At 36.8% G+C, this 24,871-nt stretch overlaps 1 protein-coding gene across 2 annotated transcripts in view; it reads right to left on the bottom strand.

Moving 5' to 3' along the window:
• LOC149808155 (codanin-1-like) overlaps positions 1 to 16,309 on the bottom strand; it is a 107,338-nt gene extending 91,029 nt beyond the window's left edge. For both annotated transcript variants that reach the window (XM_089973947.1, XM_089973955.1), the window contains exons 1-3: positions 16,178 to 16,309; positions 5,097 to 5,878; positions 424 to 861 (exon numbers count right to left, since the gene is read on the bottom strand). In XM_089973947.1, coding sequence (XP_089830073.1) covers positions 424 to 861; positions 5,097 to 5,878; positions 16,178 to 16,267 — 1,310 coding nt within the window. In that variant the 5' untranslated portion in view covers positions 16,268 to 16,309. The remainder of the gene's footprint in view (positions 1 to 423; positions 862 to 5,096; positions 5,879 to 16,177) is intronic.
• Positions 16,310 to 24,871: the final 8,562 nt, after the last annotated feature.

Here is a 24,871-nt window from a genome sequence, read left to right as displayed (position 1 = left end):
AACCCATACCTACTCACACCTCCACCTCACATACCAACATGTATATTGTACCTACCATGCAAGAATGAAAGACCACAACAAAATTAGAAAAGAACATTCTTTTTATGATATCAAAGAGCAAATTCTAAAATGAAATGATACAAATCTGAGATTAATTTTCTTTTTGAATATTTTTTTTAACAAACTCATTGTTATTAAAATCTGCCTTTAGAAGATATTAGCACTGTCCACCCCTAGAAGCCTGATTTTACCGGATGAAAATCACTAGCCCTGAGTAACCTTGGAGAGACAGCAAGAAGTACAACCCAAGTATATGTATCAATGATTACATACAGGATTTTTGAACCATTTAAAAATGGGCTGCAAGGTCCACCAGATTGAGAATTTGTACGCATAAAAAGGCCAACTTGGAAAATTTCTTACCTAAGAAGACATCTTTCATATTCCAGGTTATGCACATTTTCATTAGCATCATGTGTAAGATTCAATGTTGCGTCTTCATTTTTAATGCTTGGTTTAGATTGCCAAGTTGATACATTTTCTGCTGCCACAAGGAAAACAGTGTTCTGAGGCCTATTTATCTCTGAGTCAGGCTTTAGAAGTGTTGGAGTTATTCTGCGTTTGGGATTTCCCATTTTATTACTCAAGCAAACTGGTGTTGGCATCTTATGTTCCTTGTAATGAGAAGTTATCAATACAGATTTATCTTTCCTTGATTCTTGAAACGATGTCTGCTGTAAACTATTTGCTTCACTGGGAGAAAAGTTCAATAGGCGTGAAGCTCTTTTATCACAGTCTTTTGTATCATGGTATGCTGAAGACTGGTTACTGTTGTTGTGATTGGACTGCACATCATTAGCACTGAAAAAGAGATACATTTATGATAACACTGCAATACAGAATGGAACTTTCAAGGATGTTTTCCAGTGTTTGTTAAACAAAGGATAAAAGTATTTTTCCATCACAAAGCTAAAAACAAAAACCTAACACAACTAAAACTGATTATATGAATATTATCCCAGTGCAAACAGCAATGGGTGCATCACAAAGTACTCTGCTAACTAAAATTTGCTTGGCAGAGCCTTAAACAGGATGTGTTGGGATCTATGTTTATGCAATGGGTTTAAGAACTAATGGTATTACAGTGCCAAGTTAATTTAAGACCTACTTAGCTGCATCATCATCTATGGTTCATACATCCTTGGAAGAGGTTTTGTCAGGACTCTTCAAAGACTTGTAAAAGTTTTCAAGGAGTATTCTGTCTAATGGAAATTATACTTTCTTTATATGTTACAATATTAACTATCAGTCTGGCAACTGTGATTCACCAAATTTGATCCCATTTTATTTATTTATTTATTTATACATCATTTCTGGACAATAAATACATTTTAAAAATTCTTAATATAAAATGTGACATATTATCCAATGTGAATTTTTTTACTACATCTGATTATCAGATAAATTCAAGAAAGTTATTCTCAAAATTCAAGGAGTTCTTCAAGATATTCAAGGACTTTTAAAGGATAAAATCAGCTTTTTTTTACATTTATTTTAGGCTTTTATTCCCCAGGCAATTCCTGAATTTTAATAATTTTCATCATGATATGCATACCAGGGTAAAAATGTTGTCTCCATTCCTAGCCTCCTAAGACATACTGGAAGACATATTGGGGCCATCATAGATGTACACTGCTGAACCCACAAATAGTTTTGGAAAAACAGTCAGGACAATAAGCAATCTCCTCTAAATGATTCTGTAGAATGCTGGAAATTCAAGTCTTTAAAGATCTGATCAATATAAAGTTAAATTATAAATTTGGCTGAAATCCAACATTCCATGCAAAACTTCTGCGACAGAAACCAAATGAAGGCAGTTAATCAAGGGACATAATATACAAAGTCAGAGGGATCGGCAATCAAGGACAGCTATTCCACATCATGTCATGGAGTGCTGGAAATCTTATGAGTGACTGCACTTGTCAACAGTGCAATATTATGCATCAAATCAGCAATGGGTCGGAATTCCAGATTATGTCAGGGAGTGCTGGAAATCTTATGAGTGACTGTACATGTCAACAGTGCAATATTATGCATCAAATCAGCATTGGGTTGGAATTTAAATGTTTGTTGTTCCCCTTGTGTGTTGCTTGAGAATGCTTGAAGTCAGCATAGTTGACTGCTTTCTGAAATTTGTTCTTACAGACGAGCAACTTTTGCAAGATTATTTGTCCATGAACAAGTAGACTGTGGCTGTAACTTGAAAGAGTAGTACATGCAAATTTGTCAGAGTGATGTTTACACAAGAACCAATCATATTTAAGAGCAAGTTCCATATGGGTGCATTGCATATATATATAGTTTATGCTGAAATTTGTCAATTAGAACTGGAACTAACCAAAGCTTCAATGGATAGAACCAATGGAAATTGACAGTACTAGTTCAGGTGATGGTGACATCAGAACCATTTCATTGGATGGAGGATAATGCTTTCCTGAGGTATCTGTTGCTTTGAACCAACTGATGGACTAATACAATATTATGATAACTTTCCCAGGAATGCTAGGGGATGGATCATTTCATTATAAATGTCACTTTGTGGGGAAAATTTGCTCATGCCTCATGGTTCATGTATACAAATATCTTTTTATAGTTAATTCGTAGTAAGAGCACCTGGAATAATGTCAATAAATATTACATAAGATTACAACTACAGACCCGATTCTAGACATAGAGAAACTGCATGTCTGTTGTTTAACCAATAAACAACAACCCGTTCATGGTTAAATTCAAAGGGAGTTCTACCACCAGGTAGAGGCCTCTGTTTCTTTTGCAATCATTCATTATTGTGATGACTGGGTTGGCATCAAGTTCGGGCTTTTGGGGACCAGAAAACCGTGATAAATAGATAAGTGCTAAATTACCCCAGGGCAGTTTTCAAAGAGACCATACCATATCCAATCAAAACTGAGAGACTCAAATCTAGGGCAGTCTCAATAAGCAATTCGTTTAGACTAAGTCCATTTTCCCATCAGTACATGTGCGAACATTGCCAGATGTGGATTGTAAATAAGTTAGGAGGCATCAGACCAGGAGTCAGCAACCTATTTTACATAACATGCTACTTTTATCCAGATTAAATACAAAGTGAACAAATGCCACCAGTAAGAGAGCAACACTGTTAAAATTAAGATTTTTGGCTGCCCTTCACATGCCACACAAAACCTCTTGATGTGTCTATGGTGGCACTCTGAAATTTCTCAGGTTTTCATCACTGGTTATACTGGCTATATAATAAAGACTTTGTATATATTAGGTGTTGTTAACTTTTAATTCCCTTTACTTTGGTTATGATTGATGGGTGTAATTTGGGTTCTAGAGTATACTGCTTGTGCTCACTTCAGATGTGCTCATATAAAAAAAAAAACTGCTGGCTCCACTTGGTCATTTTCACTTCTGGACTTCTGAAGTAAACTGTAGAAAAAAGACCCGATAACATTTTTTTACTTTCCAGATATTTTGTAATTCGTTCATTGCACATTCAGAAGCTGCAACTGCCTACTATGGCAAAATTCGTTTTCCCTATTTTAATAACTGCCAAAGTTAGTGTACTTTGGATTAATTCAGGTTAATTTGTCAAGCATATGGGAGCATCCGTTTTGGTATACTGTGTGCTTAGATCATGTACAATTTCCACAAGTACAATATCCAAAGAAATGTCAGCCACATTATATCAAATTAGTATAGAGGTATGCCAACATTCTCTCCATTGTGCATGTTGCAAATGCAAACAACTTAACCTTACATATACCGCTCAGGTGGCCTAGTGGTTAGAACATCTGCCTCGGATGCGGGAGGTCATGGCTTCAATCCCCAGCCAAGTCATACCAAAGACTCATAAAAATGGCAATAACAGCTGCATCGCTTGGCGCTCAGCATTTTTGGTTGGTCTGGTGTCAGGATAATGTGACTGGGTGGGACATCATGCTACATGTCTGCGGCATGATGCCCCAGTACTAGACAGCACTGTAGAGTGCCACACTGCAGACATTATAGCGATATGACTGAACAATTGTTAAAGCTACGTTAAAAATCCAAATCACAAACACACACTCACCTTACATACGTCACTCTCTGAAAAGTTCATAGTAACTGGTGAGCGTCCCCTATGCTTACCCTATTTTCAAAAAGGGGAAATGGATAATTAATGAGGAGGAAGGCAAGCCTATTCTCCTCCTCTTAAATGTTTGGCAACTTACTGCCAAGTCACCACATCTATTTAAGTCTACAAACAACAAAAAAGACAATATTCAACAGAACATAACCTGTGCAAGCTGAGCAAGAGATGAGAGTGATCCCATGTTGCTGTGATTATGCCCTTGTTAAAGAACTGAGAAAGAAATAATTGTACATGGAAACAATATCCAGAATCAAAACTGGATAGGAATTACTTACCTGTGCCTGTACTACAATGGGTCACATAGTAACTTAGCACCACCTTTTATCTATCAAGGTGCTATCATGTTTTGTTTAAACAACTGAAATAACAAATTAATATAAAAATAACACAAAAATGCAGCAAGGACTATGAGACAAACACTCAAACAAAATATATAAAGGGAATTCTGAAAACACATTATGTAAACAAACAGCAAAGGCAAAAGATCAAGTGAAATAGCTTACATCTGACTGTGCCACAAATCCAAATAAAAAACAGTATGTCGGCTGTGATGGAGGTATCAGACGGGAAAAGGTACTTTTTTCTGTCCTAGAACTATCCATTCTGATAGGAGGAAGGAATCATGTATGATCATGTATAATCTGTAGTTTGGACGTAAGCAATGCAATGCTGGTAGATTATGTATTACTCCCTATTACAACAGTAATGTTCAATATGTTTCAAGACAAACAGTATAACGAGTTTAATGAATTAATGCAATCTTTATCCACAAATTATTGTGAAATGGGATGTGCCTCTAACAAGTATTAGTGACCTATTTTCAGGAACAGTTATTTATTTGCAAGGTTACCATCTATTTCTAAAACAACTCTGATTACATGCAGATAAAGCTAAGAGAAATTTAATTACATCATACCCGATCTGTGATTTTCCTAGATCCATGGGAGGAAAATCAGTGACACTGGCTAGGCTGAACACAGGTGGTGGACTTGGTGACATGGAGTCGTCTTGTTTAGTCCACATGTCATGCAACAGGGGACTATTCTGGGTACCCCTCCTTCTTGCATCTCCAGATCTTCTGTGCATAGAGTTTGATGGGGAAACAGACGGCCCTTTATCTCTATCCCTTTTACCCCCTGAGTGAGGAGACCTCCTTTTCCAGGAATTCTGATGGGAACTGGATAAATCTGGTGTATGAATAAATTCTCCTAAACTAAGTTTGTGCCGAGAATGCAGTTGTTCTGGAGACTGAGAACTAACATGTGGGTTATTGGCCCTCTGACTACCACATCTGGGTGAAATTCTTGGACTGTTATAGCCACTGAATGACCTCTGTCCAGTAAACTTAGGAGTGTCACAAAAGCTCTCTGTGTTAGTGCCATGAATCAAACTAGTCACTACAGATGAATCATGAGATGAATTTGGCGAGAAAACTGAGGCAGATAACTGCTTTATATCATCTGAATCTGTAGCAGGGCTTGATCCAAATAACTGTAGCCTTTTTCTGTTTTCCGTTTTGCAACCATTCATTTTTGTCTTTCTCAATCTCTGGATTGATAGAGTTTTTGCCGGGGATGGAGTGGTCGATTTGGAACATTGCAGCAGATGTAGAGTATGATCTCTTAAGTAGTTCAAAAAGAATGGAATAAATTTGTGAGGTTGCTCTTCACAGCTTCTCAATTTTTCATGAACCTCTGCCTGAAAATGAAGAGAAAAAAATAAGTCATCCTTGATAATTGGTCATTTATTAAACATTCTAGTTTACATGAATGTTGACATTAATTTTACCCTTACATGATCACAGGCATGCAACCAAGCACAAACAGCTTTTCTGAGGATATGCTGTTCATTTTGAAAAAGTGCTTGACTTATTGCTTCTCCTCTGATGATGATGACTATAAACCATTAAGAGTGCCACATTAATTACACAGACCTGCTGCCCTGAGTGGAATAAATGTTAGGTTGCCAATGGAAACAAAAAACATCAGGATTTGGAGAACAAAATACAGTCTACTTTGAGGTTGCATATTGTAATGGGGTTGCATCTGTTTGAAAAATGAAACAGATGGCCTCTGAGGGCAATTCTAATCAACATGCTTACTGGCAATTGCAATGGGTCAGGAACAGTTGTGAAGGAAGTCTTGAGAAGCGACTATGGGATTTAGTAGGCCACTTCTGGGAACGCACCCAGTAACTGGCAGTAAAGATGAGGGTCTCAACATTGAGGGTCACACTAGCCTAGATGCTGTTGACCTACATTAAGATTTCCTCAACCATGGAGGAATGAAGAAGAATTAAGAAGTCTGGTTGAGGATGTACCCCTGAGATCTGTTCCAAAATGGAAAGGATCTTCTTGGACTGTGTGCCAGATGATTTCAGATACAAGTCTGGTGTTAGAGATGGTAGACCCATGTGCTCTGCAGGTTACCAAGTTCACTGAAAGCATTGGTCCCATTTGGATGAAAGGAAAAAAAGTGATCAATATCTTAAACATTTTACCCTGGTATTAAATCAAAGAACTGTGGCTGAAACTTACAGCTAAGGAGCAAAATGGGCAAAAAAGCATGTTGTTGTTGTTGTTGTTGTAGGGTTTAACACCATTTTTCAGCACACGATAGGCTATACATGGCGGCCAGTATTAATGGTGGAGGAAGAACCCAGGAAAACCCCAGAAAGAACTACCGACCCATGAGAAGCTACTGGCAAGCTTTCTCACATACCCACATTGGCTGAATCTGAGACTTGAACCCACGCAGACTGAGGTAAGATGGCAGTGATCCGCAACAGACAGCACTTTAGACCACTCAGCCACTCAACAACATATATGCATGGCAGGGGTCATGCTACTAGGCGAAGTTGGACTAAGTCGCCTAAAAAATGTAAACTTCGCCTTCTTCTGTTAGAAAAGCAAAAATGATTTCACCCTGTGATTAAAGTATTTAGAGGTACATTGACTGAACGTAGTTTTGAAATGCCAGGTTAGCTCTAGTGTTGTGTTGTAGCAAAATGTATTCATCAAGTAGCTAGTGTTCATATAAATTACATCAACAAACTCTTGCGCATTCACAGGCATATTTTGAAAGATGACTTACCATTAACCCTTTTCCAAGTAAGTTGGAAATGATTATTGACGATTATCCTTTGATGATAAAAACACACAAACGTCTGTTATGAAATTTTAACAATAATATGTAACTATCAATTTGTGTTTTAAGAACAGAATCTGTGATTTGGATATTTTAACTGCCTCCTGTACACTATTTTGTCGTAAATTGAGTTTGAAACTAAAGTGAACCAGTAACGGGGAAATAATGGCAGACCAGTTTTCAGATAATGTGTTTTTGTAAACCATGGAGCAGATCTATTCACAAAAATATACAATTCATGAAAAGCAAAGCCTAGGTATTATGTTACTGCAGATTTAGCTTTAAAAAATGCAATTATGTAGGTCAAAAACATATGGGACAATGCTATGTTGTGGAATTCATGAGAAAAGTTGTAAGGTCAAGGTCGTTTTCTGATGACTCGTATTTGTAAAAATAAGGAAAAAAGCACTCAAGCAAATACTATTTATCGAATGCCTAAAATTACGAAAAGCACAGACAAATAAAAACACCTAAAATTTGGTTGCAATACAAAAAAACCTTCTAAAAAAGATGCACTCACATGTCTGTGTTGATCAGGTTGGAATGATGAGTTTAGTTCATAAACCAACTATAAAGGAGATATGACTGTAATTTTATGCATTTCAGTGTGTTATGTACGAATACTTACAGTAACATTTTATCCGCAACAAAGACATTAAGACAAACAATACAATCTGAAGACAAGTGTGCACTTGTCTTCATTTACAGGGGTTGTTTCAAATGCATTTGAAAATCTCTTAAGCACCATTATTGTGAACTTTTAGAAAGTAAAAAAAAGAACTTACCAGTAATTAAGGGTAGTTGATTAAACATTTTACAATAATGTAATCTGGTTACTCAGTTAAAATTTGTTACAATGTAGTTATATTATTCTCTTTTAAAGTGTTATGACCAAAATAACTCGATAAAGTTTCTACTTGAAACTTTAGTATTGCTTACATCCAGTGTTAAATGCATATATGAATACTTGCAAATAGATGGCATATTTCAAATAAGACAACACACACATTAGATATTATATATATATGCCAGTAAAATTATTAAAGTTGGTACACAACTTGTTAACAAGTTTTGCAAGCTGCCGTATGCTCCAGTTCTGACCAGTTGATTATAATTTGATGTCCAAACATACCAATTCTGATATGTGATCAAAAGGTAGACCATTCATGTCATAATTGTTACCTCTTCCTCTATCATAAACTTCAAATGCAATCTCAAAACAATTCAACCAAATTCAGTTGCACCGACGTGTTAGCTCTGCCCAGTTCATATACATCTCCCATTGGTGCGATATTATTGGCCATCAAGGTGTAACTTGTTCTCGAGCAGATGTGAATCAGTGACTCCTACAGTAAATTTGTTATGGACAGTACACTCTTAGTAAGAAACTAAGCCAGAGGCTAATCAAGGGTAATTAAGATTGATGCTCCAACCCAAATCTATGTGCATCAAAAAGACGGGCAAGTTGGAATTTCTGCACATCAAAAATGGGTCATATTCAAATTCCATGTGTCAAAACATGAGGGTACGTGTCTAATGAAACTCCTGGTCCTAGCGACATCTATTGGATTCATGAGTTGCCTCTCTCAGTATGTAATTCCAACTAATCAACAGCAAAGGCTCAGCATGGTGCATTGAAAAAGATGGTGGCAATTGACCTAAGCGGGATACTTTTAAAGTTTAAGATCGAAAGTAAGATTATGTACCAGAAGGAAGCCATTACAGGTATACTTGAGTGAAACGTAATTGTGCAAACACAGACTGGCACTGGAAAATTGCTTATTTATCAAATTTCAACAACTTAATTTCAATTGGATGTGGTGGCTTGCCATCACATCCAATAAAATTCCCAGACCTGAAGCACTGAAACATCTGCTCGATACGCCAAGGTGTAGATAGGGTTATCACATCGGAACCTTGGCTAGCAAAGGTGTTGCTTGCTGTGATACCTCTATTCTTCCTAGCTGATCTGACCTGGTGAGGTGGTGATAGCAGGGCATAAGCCAGATCATTACTTCTAATGTCTGGGCAGGGTATAGTAGTACAAGCTGGGATAGGCAGGGATCTTGCTGGGCTTTGCCAGTCGCAAATTGCACTTTTTTCCCTTACTGGTGGCAAAATATACCATCTGGCGATTTTTTTGCAACAACACTTTTTACAGTTAAAAACTGAATCTTGGGTTTGGAGTTGAGAAATTCAAAGGCACGATGACAGGAAGTTGCAAACTGGGAAATAAAATATCACTGTTATCTATTGTTCCTTTGTTTGTATTGACAAACCACTCTCACACGACATTGTTATATCATAATCTGCTTATGCTGATGTCTGGCCTTAGTACTCTCTGCTATAATATAACCCAAATAGCCATGCTACCTGACTAACTACAATCAACCAACACTGATGACGAGAACTGGAACGACTACAATCTACCAGATAATGGCAATTTTGTTTTTGGAAAATGTACCAGACAAAATAGTTTTGCTGAAACTTGATAGAAAACTGATTACCTCTGAAGCATCGATTGTTATATATATACATATATATATATATATATATATATATATATATATATATATATATATATATATATATATATATACTAAGCAAATGAAAAAATATTCTGTCTCTATCATTGTTTTACAATTATTTCATGTTGCCACAGCAATAACAAACTGGCACTCATCTGGCATTTTAAAGACGACCTTTAGCAGCGTCATCAATAACACATGATTCTTCACCAAAGCAAGCCAAAGACCTTTGATCAAAGGAAGTCAGCAAGAAACTTAAATAAAAGCATTGCTTCATTTTTCATAGTGATTGGAACATATTTATTGTGCCGTGATAGTTTCATGTTTGTAACAAAAAAGTTCATGCTTACCAATGGCGTCGTAAAACCCAAATTAAAATTCCAATATTTTTAAACTATACATATCTGGCAGTCAAGTTAAATGAAGATGGAACATCTCGCAAGAATGTTAAACTTTAATTTCTTCATGTTTTCATTTCCTGATGAATAGGCTTAACTGCTTGGTAGCCTCTGCATCATTGTAGTTGACTCCGGCTGACCAAATACTAGGCCAAACAATATAATAACATTGTTATGTAGCACATAAACAACTATACAGCCACATGCTACTAGGATAATAAATATCAGAGTGAACTGTTTTGTGAAACATGTTTGTTGACTATGGGATATAGATCAAACAAGGACTACTGTTGTTAGATATATACATTTTAGTTGCATTTTCTAACTGGATTTGACTGATATATGATTTTTCTAACATAGATGATCTAATACTTGAATTCATGAATTTTTCATATGCATGTACATTATTTAACACGCTGTGGAGCGTACTACACAAATGTAAGTTGTCAATATATATGTGTTTTTCAGACTAGTTGTCTTCATTTCAACAAAATTTCCATTCTTTCCTCTGTGTAAATCCTAGTAGGTGATGACAGGTTATCTCTTCAAAATTTCACTTGTATGCAAAATTTCAATTTATTTTCAGCCCCCTTTCCCCACATATCTAAACATCTGCTTATGTCTACAATATTACCTTGGTCGCCAGGATGTCAAGATAAATGGATATTACTGTACTATGAAAATGGTAAAAAAAAAAATTAAATTGGCCACAAAATATTGAGGTTGGGGCAACATCTTTTTAAAAGCCAGCACCAACCCTGGATACAGACCAATGAATCTAAGGCTGATGGCTCACATCTCATAGCGATTAGCTGGGATAATAGAAAGGGGGTAGTTACCAATCTGATACCCTTCCCTAGTCTGAGCCTAGTAACCAGACTCCAAATCCTGTAACAGTTAGGACAATAGTGGGAAGTACTCAGTCCATACCCTAGTCCTATAATGTTAGACACCACACTTATATTTATATTGGCAGTGCAACATCTTACTGCCTAAATAATGGACTTGCAAGGAATGTTCTCATGTCATCTGTTTTCAAGTTCCTGTAACCTACATTTCAGCTGCCTGGAATAAGATAGAAGCTGTGAAAAACTAAATCAGGCTAAGTTGAAGTATCTTTCTTTAATGAAACAGATATAAAATATATTAATAGTGAAGAAAGTATCTAGATCACTTCGTTTTGTTCAAGATACTAATCATCCTTTTAACTGATTTTGTCCATCATATTCCAGCCAACGGAAATGCAGGTTAACGGAACTTTATAATAAGTCCATATCGCTTGTGTGATGATCTGATTTTATAAGGAAAAATCCCATCAAAAACAAAATGAATTTGTAGAAAAGTATCAAAGTGTATAAGATATTCCTGAAATTTTGATACTCATTCTGATCTTAGTCAACCTTGGAACAGGCTATACAGTGCCATTATTTAGGTAGTAAGACAGCAACTTAATAATCAAAATCTGGGGAGACATATTACATTGCAGGACTACACTAGCCATTGAAGACAAAGCTAGACGGTGCTTGCAATCAAGAGATTTTCTAAAAATGTCAACCTCGTTACCCCAGGTACTTTCACCACTTTCTGATGTAAAAAATCGACATTATTACATCCAAATGTATTCATGGTTTAAAGGTCGACTACACCGTTCCCTCGATAACTCGCGCCCAAATAACTCGCAATTTCGCTTATAACGTGGTGTCCGTCTTGGCTCCCGATTTTTTCCAGAGAAAATGTATTTAAAATATCTTTAAAATATGCTGAACATGAAAAAATTACAATAAGAATTGATAAATTAAACCTTGATACATTGCTTGTTTTATCATCGAAAATGGTGATTAATGCCCGTAAAAATATATTTTGAAATTTGCAAGTTCTAAAGAAGAATTAATTTCAGATCTCGAAAACGCTTAATTACCCGTATTTGGACGCCAATTTTTGATCTGGGACGCAGAAAATCACTGTGGCAGGAGTCCTCCGTACACATGTAACAGGTGCGTGGGAAAATTCAAAGATTTGCTGGTCCTGTTTCAGCCACCTGCTTTGTGGGAAAATGTGTTGATCAGTTAACTGTGCTGATATTTACAATGACAGAATTCAGTGACTGAAAGACTCTTTGATGTACTGTTGCCATTTTATAAGAGTACATTAAAAAAACAAAAAAAAAACATGATACAACAGCTAGGCAGCTAGTTCAAAGGCTTTGACTGGTGGCCGAGTGAGAAAATGTACTGATATTTAGTGATTGAATTCAGAGGCAGAAAGACCCAGTTTTAAAATCCTAGCGAGACCTCTGTTTCAAGATATCATATATTATGTAAGTTTTTATGATAAATAGTTGTCAGTATACTGTAAATGAACAGTCTGGTGAAATAGCGATCAATGAAAACTTCTGGTAAATGCTAACAGGTGGCAACAGAGAATGAAATAAACACCAATTAAACGTCTTCCTGTGTGAAAGTCACGTTCTAATCCTTTAATTCTGTTTCAGTGTAAACATTATAATCACAACATATTCTGTTCATTGAAAACATGAAAAGAGTCAATCGACCGTCACATCAAAACCCGTGAGTGCTTCTGTGAGAACCTAATTACATGCCGGCTTTGTTTTGATCAACAACTTGGGGAATTGTTTGTTGCATTAAAAAAAAAAATCGATTACAAGAGACCTGGGGTGCTGGATTAAGGGTCTTGGAACTGCCTTTGACGTAAAGCAAAACAGTAACAGAGACAACGACGATGATAGTGACTTCGAATGTTTCAGTGAAACTGATGTCATTAATGCCGAAGATGTTTGGGAGAAATTCGTACAGACTCATGGTCCTGAGATGGGCGTTTCTCTTCATGATGTGGAGGAGTGGATTTGTGCTGACAATGATTGCCCCACAGCCGAATACATGTCAGATGAAACTATAATTAATTCTATAACGAACAAATTTGCAGCAGAAGATGATTCTAACTGGAGTAACACAAGTGTTGAAAGTGATGCAGACGCAGATGTTGCACCCCCCACCCCTCTGCACAGGAAGCAATAAAATATTTTGATATTGCCGTAAAGTGGCTGGAGACCCAAAATGTTGACTACGTAAAGCTCATGCAGTTGAGAAATCTGAGGGATTTTGCTCGGAGTAACACACACAAAAAAAATTTACTGATATTTTCAACAAGTGAATTGATATTTGTCAAGCGTGGTACAAACGGCAAGTATTAACTTGTTCTAATTTACATTGTTTTAAATTTGTAGACCAATTAAATATGTTAGTACTGATTAACCCTTGTTTTTTTTGTTTTCCATTTTACTTCTATCGCATTCAAATCTATATATCTATCTATCGTTCAATTGACACTGTTTCTCGAAAAAAGTCGATCTTTTGTATATAAAAAACGTCTAATTTGGATCAAACAATAAAACTATAATGTATCCAATTCAACATAAAAATTAGTGACGTAGTACACAATGTGTAAAGTGGTACACATGTTAAGAGAATGGAAACCACGTGGAATAATGTTTTCGATGATCGCCTCAATATACTGTAATTTATCCTGAAATTAATGTTGTCCTATAAGGAAATAATAAAGTACACCGTTATGAAGAGATATTTATTCACAGTTAATCTCAGAACGATTATAAAGTGAGTATTCAACAGTATAATCTGCCTACCCCCCCCCCCCCGGACTTATTTTTCCGTTATGTCGTCAATTACTTTATTGGTTTTGGGCTTATTTTATAGGTCCCTCGATAACTCACGCCTCACTTATAGTGTGGTCGATGTTTCTGGACCCTGATGTGCGCGAGTTATCGAGGGAGTGGTGTATTTATATTTAGCGTAAATGCATTAAAAATAAAAGAATACATATACTCAGCTACGACTACTTTTTAAATACTTAGGAGATCATTTTACAAAAATAATGCTACAATATATTAGGATATTTGCATAAAACCACAGAATTACATCTTTTAATAGGTCACTTATGCTAGCAAGAACAGTAACTCTTCCTGGCAAGTGGGGCCATATAAATGTAAATAAAGGCAACAATACAGCACAAATGAAGTTCAAAAACACACAGAAACTCATTTTATGACAAAAGCTGACATTTATACCAATTAATCAGATTAAACGCATGTTTTCATTTATTGTACTAAATGTGAAAAAAACGTTGGGTACAATTTTTGATGTGTAACGTATTTTCTAGCTAAGACTTGGACTTGTGTTTACAATCGATGGGTGATATCTAAAGGCATTGGTAGTCCTATTAGATTTAAAATTTTCATGTTTAGTATGGGCACAAAGAAGTAAGATTTAAATTATTTTGAAGAAAAGAAAACCAATTCATAGCAATATCAATCTATTTCGAATACTGACAATATAAAGAACAAACAATCGATTTGTACCAAAAAATAATCATGAATATTTTGTGAGAACTCAGTGCCAGTTCCATCTCTCACACTCTCTGATATCACAGTTTAATACTGCTCGAAACTGATCAGAATTATAAGGAAAGTATTAACAAAATTGACATCCAAATTTTAATGTTGCATTGTATCCACAATTTATTCCATAGTAATGCAGATTTACTGTAATAATAAAATAGTGGAAAATCTGAGCAGTATGAAAAAGTTAGTGAGGAAGTTTTCAAAAATTTTGTCCATGTCACTGACATCTTTTGCAGAACTCTGGAAATATTCAATGTAAGTTATTATCTATTTGTTTCATTTTTGTTATTAATTTTAAAGATATAAAAGTTGCCCAAAACTGTCTTATCATAATTTAATTCTAAAGTGGCTGTTGTTGTTTACTAAATTGTAATTTCAGATGAACATATATATGTACAAGAATATTGTAACAATTATGCACTATTGTAAGAGTAAGATATAATTTCAACTTATGTATGACTCGTCATTGAGGTATTTTATGAAGAAAAAAAAACGATTAGGGGAGGGCACTTAAACAAGGCACAAAAAAGGCTTCAGAAGTACCCAAAACAACGAAATATTTATTGTTAAAGCTGAATGTTTCAAAAACATTTCTATATTACCATATGTAAGAAACATGCAAATTTCAACTTGAAATAGCAAAGAGGTCACAATTTTGAAAAAAATGACCAAAGTTCAATATTAAAATGGTGAATGGTTCATGTGTTTGAGTGCATGCTGTGAATTCATCTGAAACAATATCATAAAGGCGAGTTCAATTTTGAATTCTGCACAAAAAAGTATGCATAAACCATTACATTTTAAGAGGAACATATAATTTCAACGTGTATGACTCAAGAATATATTATTTCATACAAAGATTTTGGGGGTGGGGGCACTTCATAAAAAGGCACAGAAAAGTACCTGGAACATAGAAAAAGTCTAATATTTGTATGGCTGAATGTTCACCCAACATTTATATACACACAACATTTATATACACCCATATGTAAGAAATGTGCAAACGTAAGCTTGAAATAAAATGAGGTCAAGATTTTGCATAAAGTGACCAAAACCAATATTAAAAATGGTGGAAGTTACATGTGTTTTAATGCTTCCTGTGAATTTATCTTAATAGATATCATAAAGATAAGTTCATTTTTAGACTGAACATACTCGAATTATGCAGAAAACATTCCATTTTTATGTATTCTAACATTCTTGAAAATGCGCCCCCTGTTGCTAACTACGCCTGCTAACGAAAGGAACAAGTCATGAATGTGTGAACTAAGTAAGTCTTGAAGAACTACATTGAGCAAATAAAACAATACTGACATGGGAGAAATACAATTTTGTTACGTTATAGCCAAAAATAGTAATGTTAGTTCTAAATCTTGTTATTCTCAGAATAATTCTGATGTGATGGAAGGCTTCCGAAAACAGGTGACACAGCCTCCACATATACACAATACCTCTCCCCCCGCAAAAAAAATATCCCATCCCTGACTTACATCTCTTTTGTCAATATTTCCTTTTATCCAGGAAACAACATGCTCAGGAGATATTTTTCCCGTACAAACACTCTCTAAAATTAAAGCCATATCATCTTGAAAAGTGCGCCCTATCGTCGTATAAATTTCCGGCGGTGTCCGTTTCCGTTCCTCCCTGGCGGGAAATTTTATCAGTGTTAGGGCTAATTCTGACGGATAAAAATTCTTATTTTGTTTTCGGAATTATTCTGAGAATAACACGATTTAGAACTAACATTATTGTTTAATTGAACTTGCAATAAAATATTATAAAAAATAATTAATTAATATCCTGAATTTCAAAGACAACAAACACCCCCCAGACGAACACACCATAACAATAATGGCAAAACCAGAAAATCATTTTTTTTTCTTTTTGATAAAAAATAAATATGAATGTATTTATGGCAATTACACAACATTTCCTGGTTTCGACGATTGTGCAACTAATATCCTAATAGTCGGCTAAGAGCCCTCCGCTGATGAATAACAGTGTTTGTTTAATAAATCTTATAAAATATGATATGCAGCGTTGGATTAGGGCCGTCCAGAACCCTAAGTACTGAAAATATTGTTGTCATTTCCACACACACACACACACACACACACACACACAGAAAGACACTATTAAAAGCTAAAAAGGTGAGAAAATACCAGTGCTGCCATCATTCCAAATCAAAATACTCGTACGTGCAGATCGAAATGGTCATATATAATTCATTCAATCTTATCATCAACAATTTTAAATTTTTCTGGTGCTCCTGTTAGGCTGGTGTCCTTAGTGTGCTGAATGGGTAATCCTGCACTGATGATATAAAGTACACAAGCTTTATTTAATAGTTTATAAGCTATCGCACAGAGTTTATAATTTAAAATAAATATTAGAAATTATCGCACAGAGTTTATGAGATACCTTAGAAATTATATATAAAATAATATATAATGTATCTTGTCAAGAAGAACTGAATCACACATCTCTCCTAAAAATTATAAGGCATAGAAACTCAGACGAGCAAAGACAGCAAGCAGGCTCGTCTTGTCGACTACATTAACAATAATGAAAGCATAAAGCTGAAGTTATAGCGGTCTTGTAATGATTTCTTTATTAGAAACTAACATAATTCTAGACACTTTTACGTATCCACTCGACTTTTGAGCCTGTGCGAAGCATCATGAGATGCTAGGGTACCAGGCTGCCATACGGCGTATAGATGTAAACGGCGAGTTTGGCCCATTTGACTTAACGATGTAGCCCCACCGTCATCCTCATGGGCTTGGGCTATCTAAATTACTTTTTTTATTTTATCATCCATTTATAACACACACACGCGCGCACACACACACACACACACACACACACACACACACATATATATATATATATATATATATATATATATATATATATATATATATATATATATATATATATATATATATATATATATCTTTCCTGCAAGAGTGAAAAATTAAGGCACTCCGAGATTGAATTTGGAAGAAATTCTCTCGTAAAACATTGGTCAAAGCGACCGGATGTCTTGTTAGTCAACTGACACAATTAGGCGGTAGAAGCGAACAAATCTTGAAAGCACAAGGTATTTGTGTCGATTTCATGTAATTTGTTGATACCAGTATACTGATTTGCATGAATTTATTTGTTTAAATCCGTAGATCAATATTCTCGATATGAGTGTAACTGTGAGTCCATCTATCTGAATTCGTACAATGATCTTCTTTATATAAGTTTGACGAACTGTTTGAATTTGTCGTCTTGATTGTTATAGGAATCGAGGAATTTCATGCATTACTTTAATTGATATGAGTTAAGAGAATCCGTTTGAATTCGCCGATCTTAGATCATATCATGTATGCTAACGACTTGAATGTGTGTATTCGCTGAGAATAACGTAGTTAAATCATATAATGAATTTCATACATTCATTTGTGCAATTGAGACGAGAACAGAACTGATATGTCTCGTGTAATGTTAATGGGAATCAGTGATGAAATACCAGTAGGAAGTACATTAATTTTGTGAAACTAGGTTTGTTTATGGTCTGCCATGTTTACCTTGACCAGATAGCCTTTAGTCTGTTTGAATTACGATAGAACGATATCTGACATTTTTATTCATTGATTGACAAATCAAGTAAAACTTAGATCCATTCACACGACTCGCTTGTGCAGGCGTGTTTAAGTATCTTATCCATGCTAAAAGTTGTAAAATAAATCAATACAAAGAGTCATTTTTCATCGGCATATTCTCTTTGAATAAGAAGCACAATGCAAATTGCATAGTCCTCTCTCTCTCTCTCTCTCTCTCTCTTCTTGAGACAATCTGAATATCTTTGTCTTTTTTCCTAACAATAATAACAGGAATCTTAACATTTGTCTCTCTTGTCTTTCGTTTTTCTTGAGGCTGAAGGCGCCAAACCAAAAGTCTATGTGTCTATTTACCCAAAGCGTGCATAATACCTAACAATACCGCAAGCATACAAGAATAGTCAAATTTCAAGTGACAAGTGATTTTACGTTTGTGTGTGTGTCTGTAATAGGGTGGGGCGGACACCCTGGAAACCACCAATCCACCTACCACCACAGCATCTGGCCCTGGCCCGATATTCTTTATCTTTACAGACATTGCTGTTACCTTGACCTATGTCTCAAGTGGAGTAGACTGTGGTCTTGTTGGAAGTAGACTTTTGAATGACTCTTTAAATCTCTGACGAGAAGGATGATCTGTTTTGACTTCCATCTTTTTCAGTCTGAAAGCTGGATGAATATAAACTCTTGGTGGAAGGAGCTCTCTCTATATATAGGGAGAGAGTGGATAAGACAAAGTCAGATAAAAGTATTGAATCAAGATGAAACGACTAAATTTTGCTAAGAACAAACCAGAGGAGGAAACCATGAGACAACGACGACTTTTCGGAGTCGCATCAAATACTAACTGAGGTGTAAGCACAAGTGCCTGCCAGTGGTTTCGAAGATGACATGAGTTAGACTGGACCAACACACTCTACCTTTATCTCTGCCACAACACCAAGCGATTCAAGATCCACCCCGAAAATGGTGTTCAGTAGCTCCTAAAGGTTATTTTCGCACTCGAGAGACCAAATAACGGCTTCAGAAAATTTAGAACAACTGCTTACACCTACAGGGTGAAATTTAAAGATTTCAAGTCTCAAGTGCCACCAGAGATAGCAACAGATTTCATTACAGATTTCTGGGATTCATTGTAAATAGCACTGAAACGACAATGCCAAGCTAAAGGTTACAATCGTTTGTTGATTGTCGTTTCGTCGTTCCCTGCTGTCCCAGTTGCCCGCTACACCTTTTTTTTTTTTTTTTTTTTTTTTTTTTGAAGATGAACCGGCGGGAAAAAAAAGGCATGCATAAGGCCAGCCACCAAAGTTAGTTATACCCATGGAACATAATAAGATGGCATCGTGTTATATTAATCTCGCGTTGCTGTTCACATCGGTCTATGTTTTTCCAGCCCTTAAGTCTGTTTAGTGATAGTCGCAGGATGTTTATTTAACTGTGGTAACTCTACTAGGATTTTAACCTTAGCGACCCGCATCACGTCCTGCGATGGTCCCGGCTTTCAGAATGCACCTGCTTCAGATTCGAAGTCGCACTCATCGTTTGTTGTTTTATTTACATCTTTTTTGCTTTTAATACATCTGTTGATTATCATGCCAGCTGCACCCGGTCTAGCCGAATCACGCAGACCATCACAGAATTCTCAATCGGAAAACAACCCTAGCATAGACACTGAGAAAATTCTTTCGCTGTCGCCTCAATTCTCACAGTACTGGGGATGGCGAATAAGTACGATTATATTTTCAGTCAGTCACGGGTGAAGGCCGCACACAGACAGCTCCCCCCCCCCCCCATCCCACAAAAGCAAAAGAACGGATACAAAAGCATCTGGAATGGCTTGGTAGAGTGCTTAATACGCTAGCAGAAAAGTGGCGACGGATTCACCCTGAATTATTGTTGTTCTTATAAAGGACTGTTATTACGAAAGCGGTCTTTTCTACTATCCACTTACGTTTGTCTGCGACAACAGACAAGCGTGAAAGTTAGATGCTCAACCAGACGATTATGAGCTCCACCATGACGAATAATGCCATCTTATTGGTTTTATGATCTTCGGCTTTTTCACATCCTGTATTTTTTGCATGGTGCTGGTTTGTGCCATCGCTGCTTGCGCGAGCGGGTCAAAGCCGATTTCTTTGGCTTCGGTTGTTGGGGCATACTTTGCTATTGAATAAGCCCCTGAACAGTGGGCAGATGTACGGGCATCCGTATCGAAATAATGTCAACATGTGTGCTTATCGCAACGTTGTTTTCCGCAATAAAACACTGCTGTTGTATCCCTCATTATTGTCAACTTTAAGCTCAATGTCAGCTGCGAACATTTAGAGGCCGCCCTCAACGGTATAATTATAATTTGATTACTGCGTGTACGAACATGACTGATACTTAATTAACAGATTGAGGGCATTTTCAGCTTGGTTGACCATGTATTCTACGTATGCAATATTCTGTTTTCGTAAACTAAAGACATGTCTTGTGCCAGCTATCGAGGTAAGCATTTCGGTTTGTGTGCACAGGACTGCCGACACGTATACCAGAATAAGTTTACTGAGACGCTCGATCTCAGTTTCGGTAAAGTCTTGCGACTTGTCAGGCATAAAATACTCAAAAGCGTGCTTAGCTTCGCTGCCTTATGAAAATGATGAAATGTATACACGTTAGGTCCCCTGTACCATCACAGATACTATAGCTGAGCATCTTACCCAGGCCTTTGTTTTGCTGTGCTTCTGCTTCCAAGCCGAGCTTTTGCCCACCTTAAATATGTTGCAAAAGTGCTTGTAGGTAACCAAGTCCATGCTGTTCTCAAGCGCGTTCCACCCAGTTTGGCCCATAAAGCATCCTTCTCACTTGGTAGTATATATGGAGCCGATACAAGCTGTGTGCCATCTCAAGCAGATCTTGACGTTTCCGGAAGTGGAACTAGCTGGCAAGAGGTTATAGTGAACACTGATGCCACATCAAACGGCAAAGTTAACTTGAATTTGTACTGAAAAGGTAGAAAGTGCTTATTGCTTGTGTCAGCTAATCTCTCTCTCTCTCTCTCTCTCTCTCTCTCTCTCTGTGTGCATCTGTAAAGTTAAAGACCACGACCTTATGTGTTACGTCGTTATTAAAGGGAAGTACTTGTGACAATACTATCGGTAGGCTCTAATACATGCATAAATGCTTACACAAGTGTAATTGGACATCCTCAGTGACTGTGGACAACAATGTTATTCCTTTAGAGGTGAGTCCTATGGTTACACGCGTGCTGACTCTTGACGTACGTGTTCGATGACGTCTTACAATTCGTGCCATTTGAGCACATATAGATATTGAGCCAGCTGTCATTTTCTTTCAACAATTGACCGTCGTGCAAGTCTGTCACGTGAATAGGATAGGGGTGCATGTCCGCATAGGAACTAACCCTCCAACTCACCCACCCCAACCCTCCAAGAAATTAAACCTTTATATTAAGCTGCTGATAGAAGATTTACATAACCGCTATAACCAAATCTCATAGACCCCAAATGATGTTTGCCTGTAAAGGATATGCAAACTTGAAGACTCAATGCGTGTTGAAACTCAGGGATGCAAACTTGAAGACTAAATGCGTGTTGAAACTCAGGGACGGCATAGCAAGGACACAAAGCACCAACTGCCTCTTAATATTATTGATAGAATATACAAAATACTGGCATCCCTGTGCATGGATCTCTTCGGAAACGGGATAGCTATCGCGTTGACCAGTCCAGGCATTTTAGTCGCTGTTCCAATTCTATTATATAATGTGGTCTTTGGCATATTTACCACCATACCATTAGCCATAAAAGCTAAAACTGCATAACCACATCGGTATCTGCGCAGAATCAGAACATAATATTATCTCGAACCACACATCAAAGTCGCTTTCAGACAACACAATTTCGAAGATGAACTCAAACCCATTCTAAATGAGTACGAAAATGACACAAACAAAACCTAAACATTCGTTTGAAAGCAGACACAGTTGCCTTAAAGAAGATAGAAATAAATACAAAGCTGATAGACAAAGGAAAGACCGAAGTACGCGGGGAGATGAAGCAAAGTCTCGCTGAAAATTTCAATCAGATGTGAAATGCGTGGTGTCCGTTGGAACAGTGGAAGCGAAAATGACGGATATCGTCTGAACGACTGAAGCAAAAGAATAGCTGCAACAGCTGTGACAACAATATCTTGCTTTGATCCTCAATGGTAAGGCATTATAATTATCTAAATAATCCTCGCCATGCACAAATGGTAACGCTGTCCGCTTTTATACACTTTCTATACGCCATAGTGCTACCGGGAGACTTTTGGGCACCCGAGCACGCAGTAAGAGCCGCGACGGAAACGAAAAAAGCAACAGATTCTGCAGCATCGCAGACATTGCCGTTCGGTCCATGAAAGCATGGCATTACCCTCAGCATGGAATCGTGTTGCTTATCTTGTTTGCAGAAAACACATCACACCCACACACACACACACACACACACACACACACACACACACACCTTCCACCGGCCGCAAAAGATTATAGGGTGTATCCACTAACAACCTACTCATTAGAACGCTTGGATGACTTCCCAGAGTACATTGAGAATGTATGGTAAACGCTGCAACCTCCTCAAGATTTGTTTAGCTTCTCACGAAGAACAGCGTCAGCCTAACGTATGATATTATCTGTAGCAGGAGGTCGTACTTCATCAGCATTAGCACCAGCATCTTTATTTGTAACTCCAAATACTTCAATAATTCCACCACCACAAAGCAATAAACGCTGTAACCCTCACAATACTCAGCGGTAAAAACATGTAAATACTAAAGCAACCCGTACACATTCCACATCATCAGTGTTAAGAACAGTTCAAAATTTGTTCAACCAGTGTCCATGTCCTGAGGACTATCAGTATATATAAGTACATTATATGTGTGTATGATTAAACCAGGTGACAATACTTAATTGGTCTAATCCACTGGAGGTGGGGTCTTAGAGTGAAATCACTAATTCACCCGAGGAAATAATCGACTTTCTACATCTATCATAGGCCTCCCGTAATTACTACACAAAAAGTAGATTATAAAAAGCTCTCGTTGGTTGTAGATGTTTCAATACATCGATCCTGCTATTTGAGATATCCAAGTAGTTAATAATTAGAGGCAAGTGTCCCTTGTTTCCAAACACATCTGTAACAGATAAATTGTGTCATTGCCAATTATCAGCTTGTCACTTTAAAATGATGACTTGCATCAAAATATTCTTTGAGAGGTCGGCTATGCGAGTTGCCAAGCTTACGATATTTCACTGAATTATAAAGTCGGACAGGTAGTTTTATTGGTCAGGATAATTGGGACTGGCCTGCTCGACGCGTGATTTTTGTCTAGGTTGGAAACCGAAACTCGGTGAGATATCTCATAAATTTATCGCAGATGAAATATCTAGTTTTTCGAATAAATATCATTTTTCATTGTTTTTACACGTTTTTCATTTTCAGTGTCATGTGTAACTAAAAAACAGTGGACAAATGAAACATTTTCCCCAACTTTTCAACTTTTGTTATCCTTATTTTCTTTTTGTGCTGATTACACGAACAATTCTCACATCAAAATTTATTTGGTTGCTTTATACGGTAGCGGATCATAAAGGAGTAGTGACATCATACGACAATGTTAACGCCTTTGCAATTTATCATGGGATAAAAATTAAGAAGAAAATTATAGTTGCTAATATCTTGTAATTTATTCCTTTGCTTTTATGACGGACTGAAATCGCTATGGTTCAAAAAGGTAAAATCTTCTGCCATATGGAAAATTACTGTACCAAGCTCGGCACATTTCTACCAAGCGATAGCGCCATGTGCAGATGAGCAGACATGTGTGTGAGTTATTTGCCAAACTATACGGTTGCTGCTGTATGGTGCAATCCCAAGCATACTGTTTCGGTAATATCTTTTAAAATGCGTAAGAGGGAACATGATAGATGACGATTATGATTTAGTTTTATTGACGAAGTTCCGATTTGCTTGTTGCTTTCTAGAGATATTCTTTGTCGAAGCAAAGGTTAAATTTTTTAATCTTCTTTTGATGAACTTGTAAGACAGATTTTTCAAATATCGAACTCGCTGCTGCCAACGCGTCCGATATTTCAAATCTCGAATCCACTGCTTAATTGGCACATGGTAAGTAACGGGGTGATTTTAAACTGGTGGACGATGCATAGTTTTACGTTTATTTAAACTCTTTAGCCTTAAAGTCTTGAACTACATTAGATCGCTAGAACTTCTGCTTATAATTTTCTAAAATTAACAAATACAAAACAAACAGTAGTGACCTTACGCATGGCATACACACACACACACGCACAGACACACACAGACACAGACACAGATATATAAGGGCCCTTGTGTGTGTGTGTGTGTGTGTGTGTGTGTGTCACGTTTGCCTGCCCTCGATTACGTAAGTCAGGAACAAAGGAATGGGTTAGCGCCCTGCACTGTCGTTGCGATTCGTGTTTGTACAAGAGTTCTCTTCGTTAGGTGTCAAAACTAACATGTAGACGTTAGAAGCTTTGTG

Source organism: Sinohyriopsis cumingii, chromosome 1 (genome assembly GCF_028554795.1).
Source record: "Sinohyriopsis cumingii isolate HCF-2022 chromosome 1, ASM2855479v2, whole genome shotgun sequence".
NCBI lineage: Eukaryota > Metazoa > Mollusca > Bivalvia > Unionida > Unionidae > Sinohyriopsis > Sinohyriopsis cumingii.
Note: the sequence above shows the minus strand (reverse complement) of the source record. Positions and strands in the feature narration are given on the sequence as shown.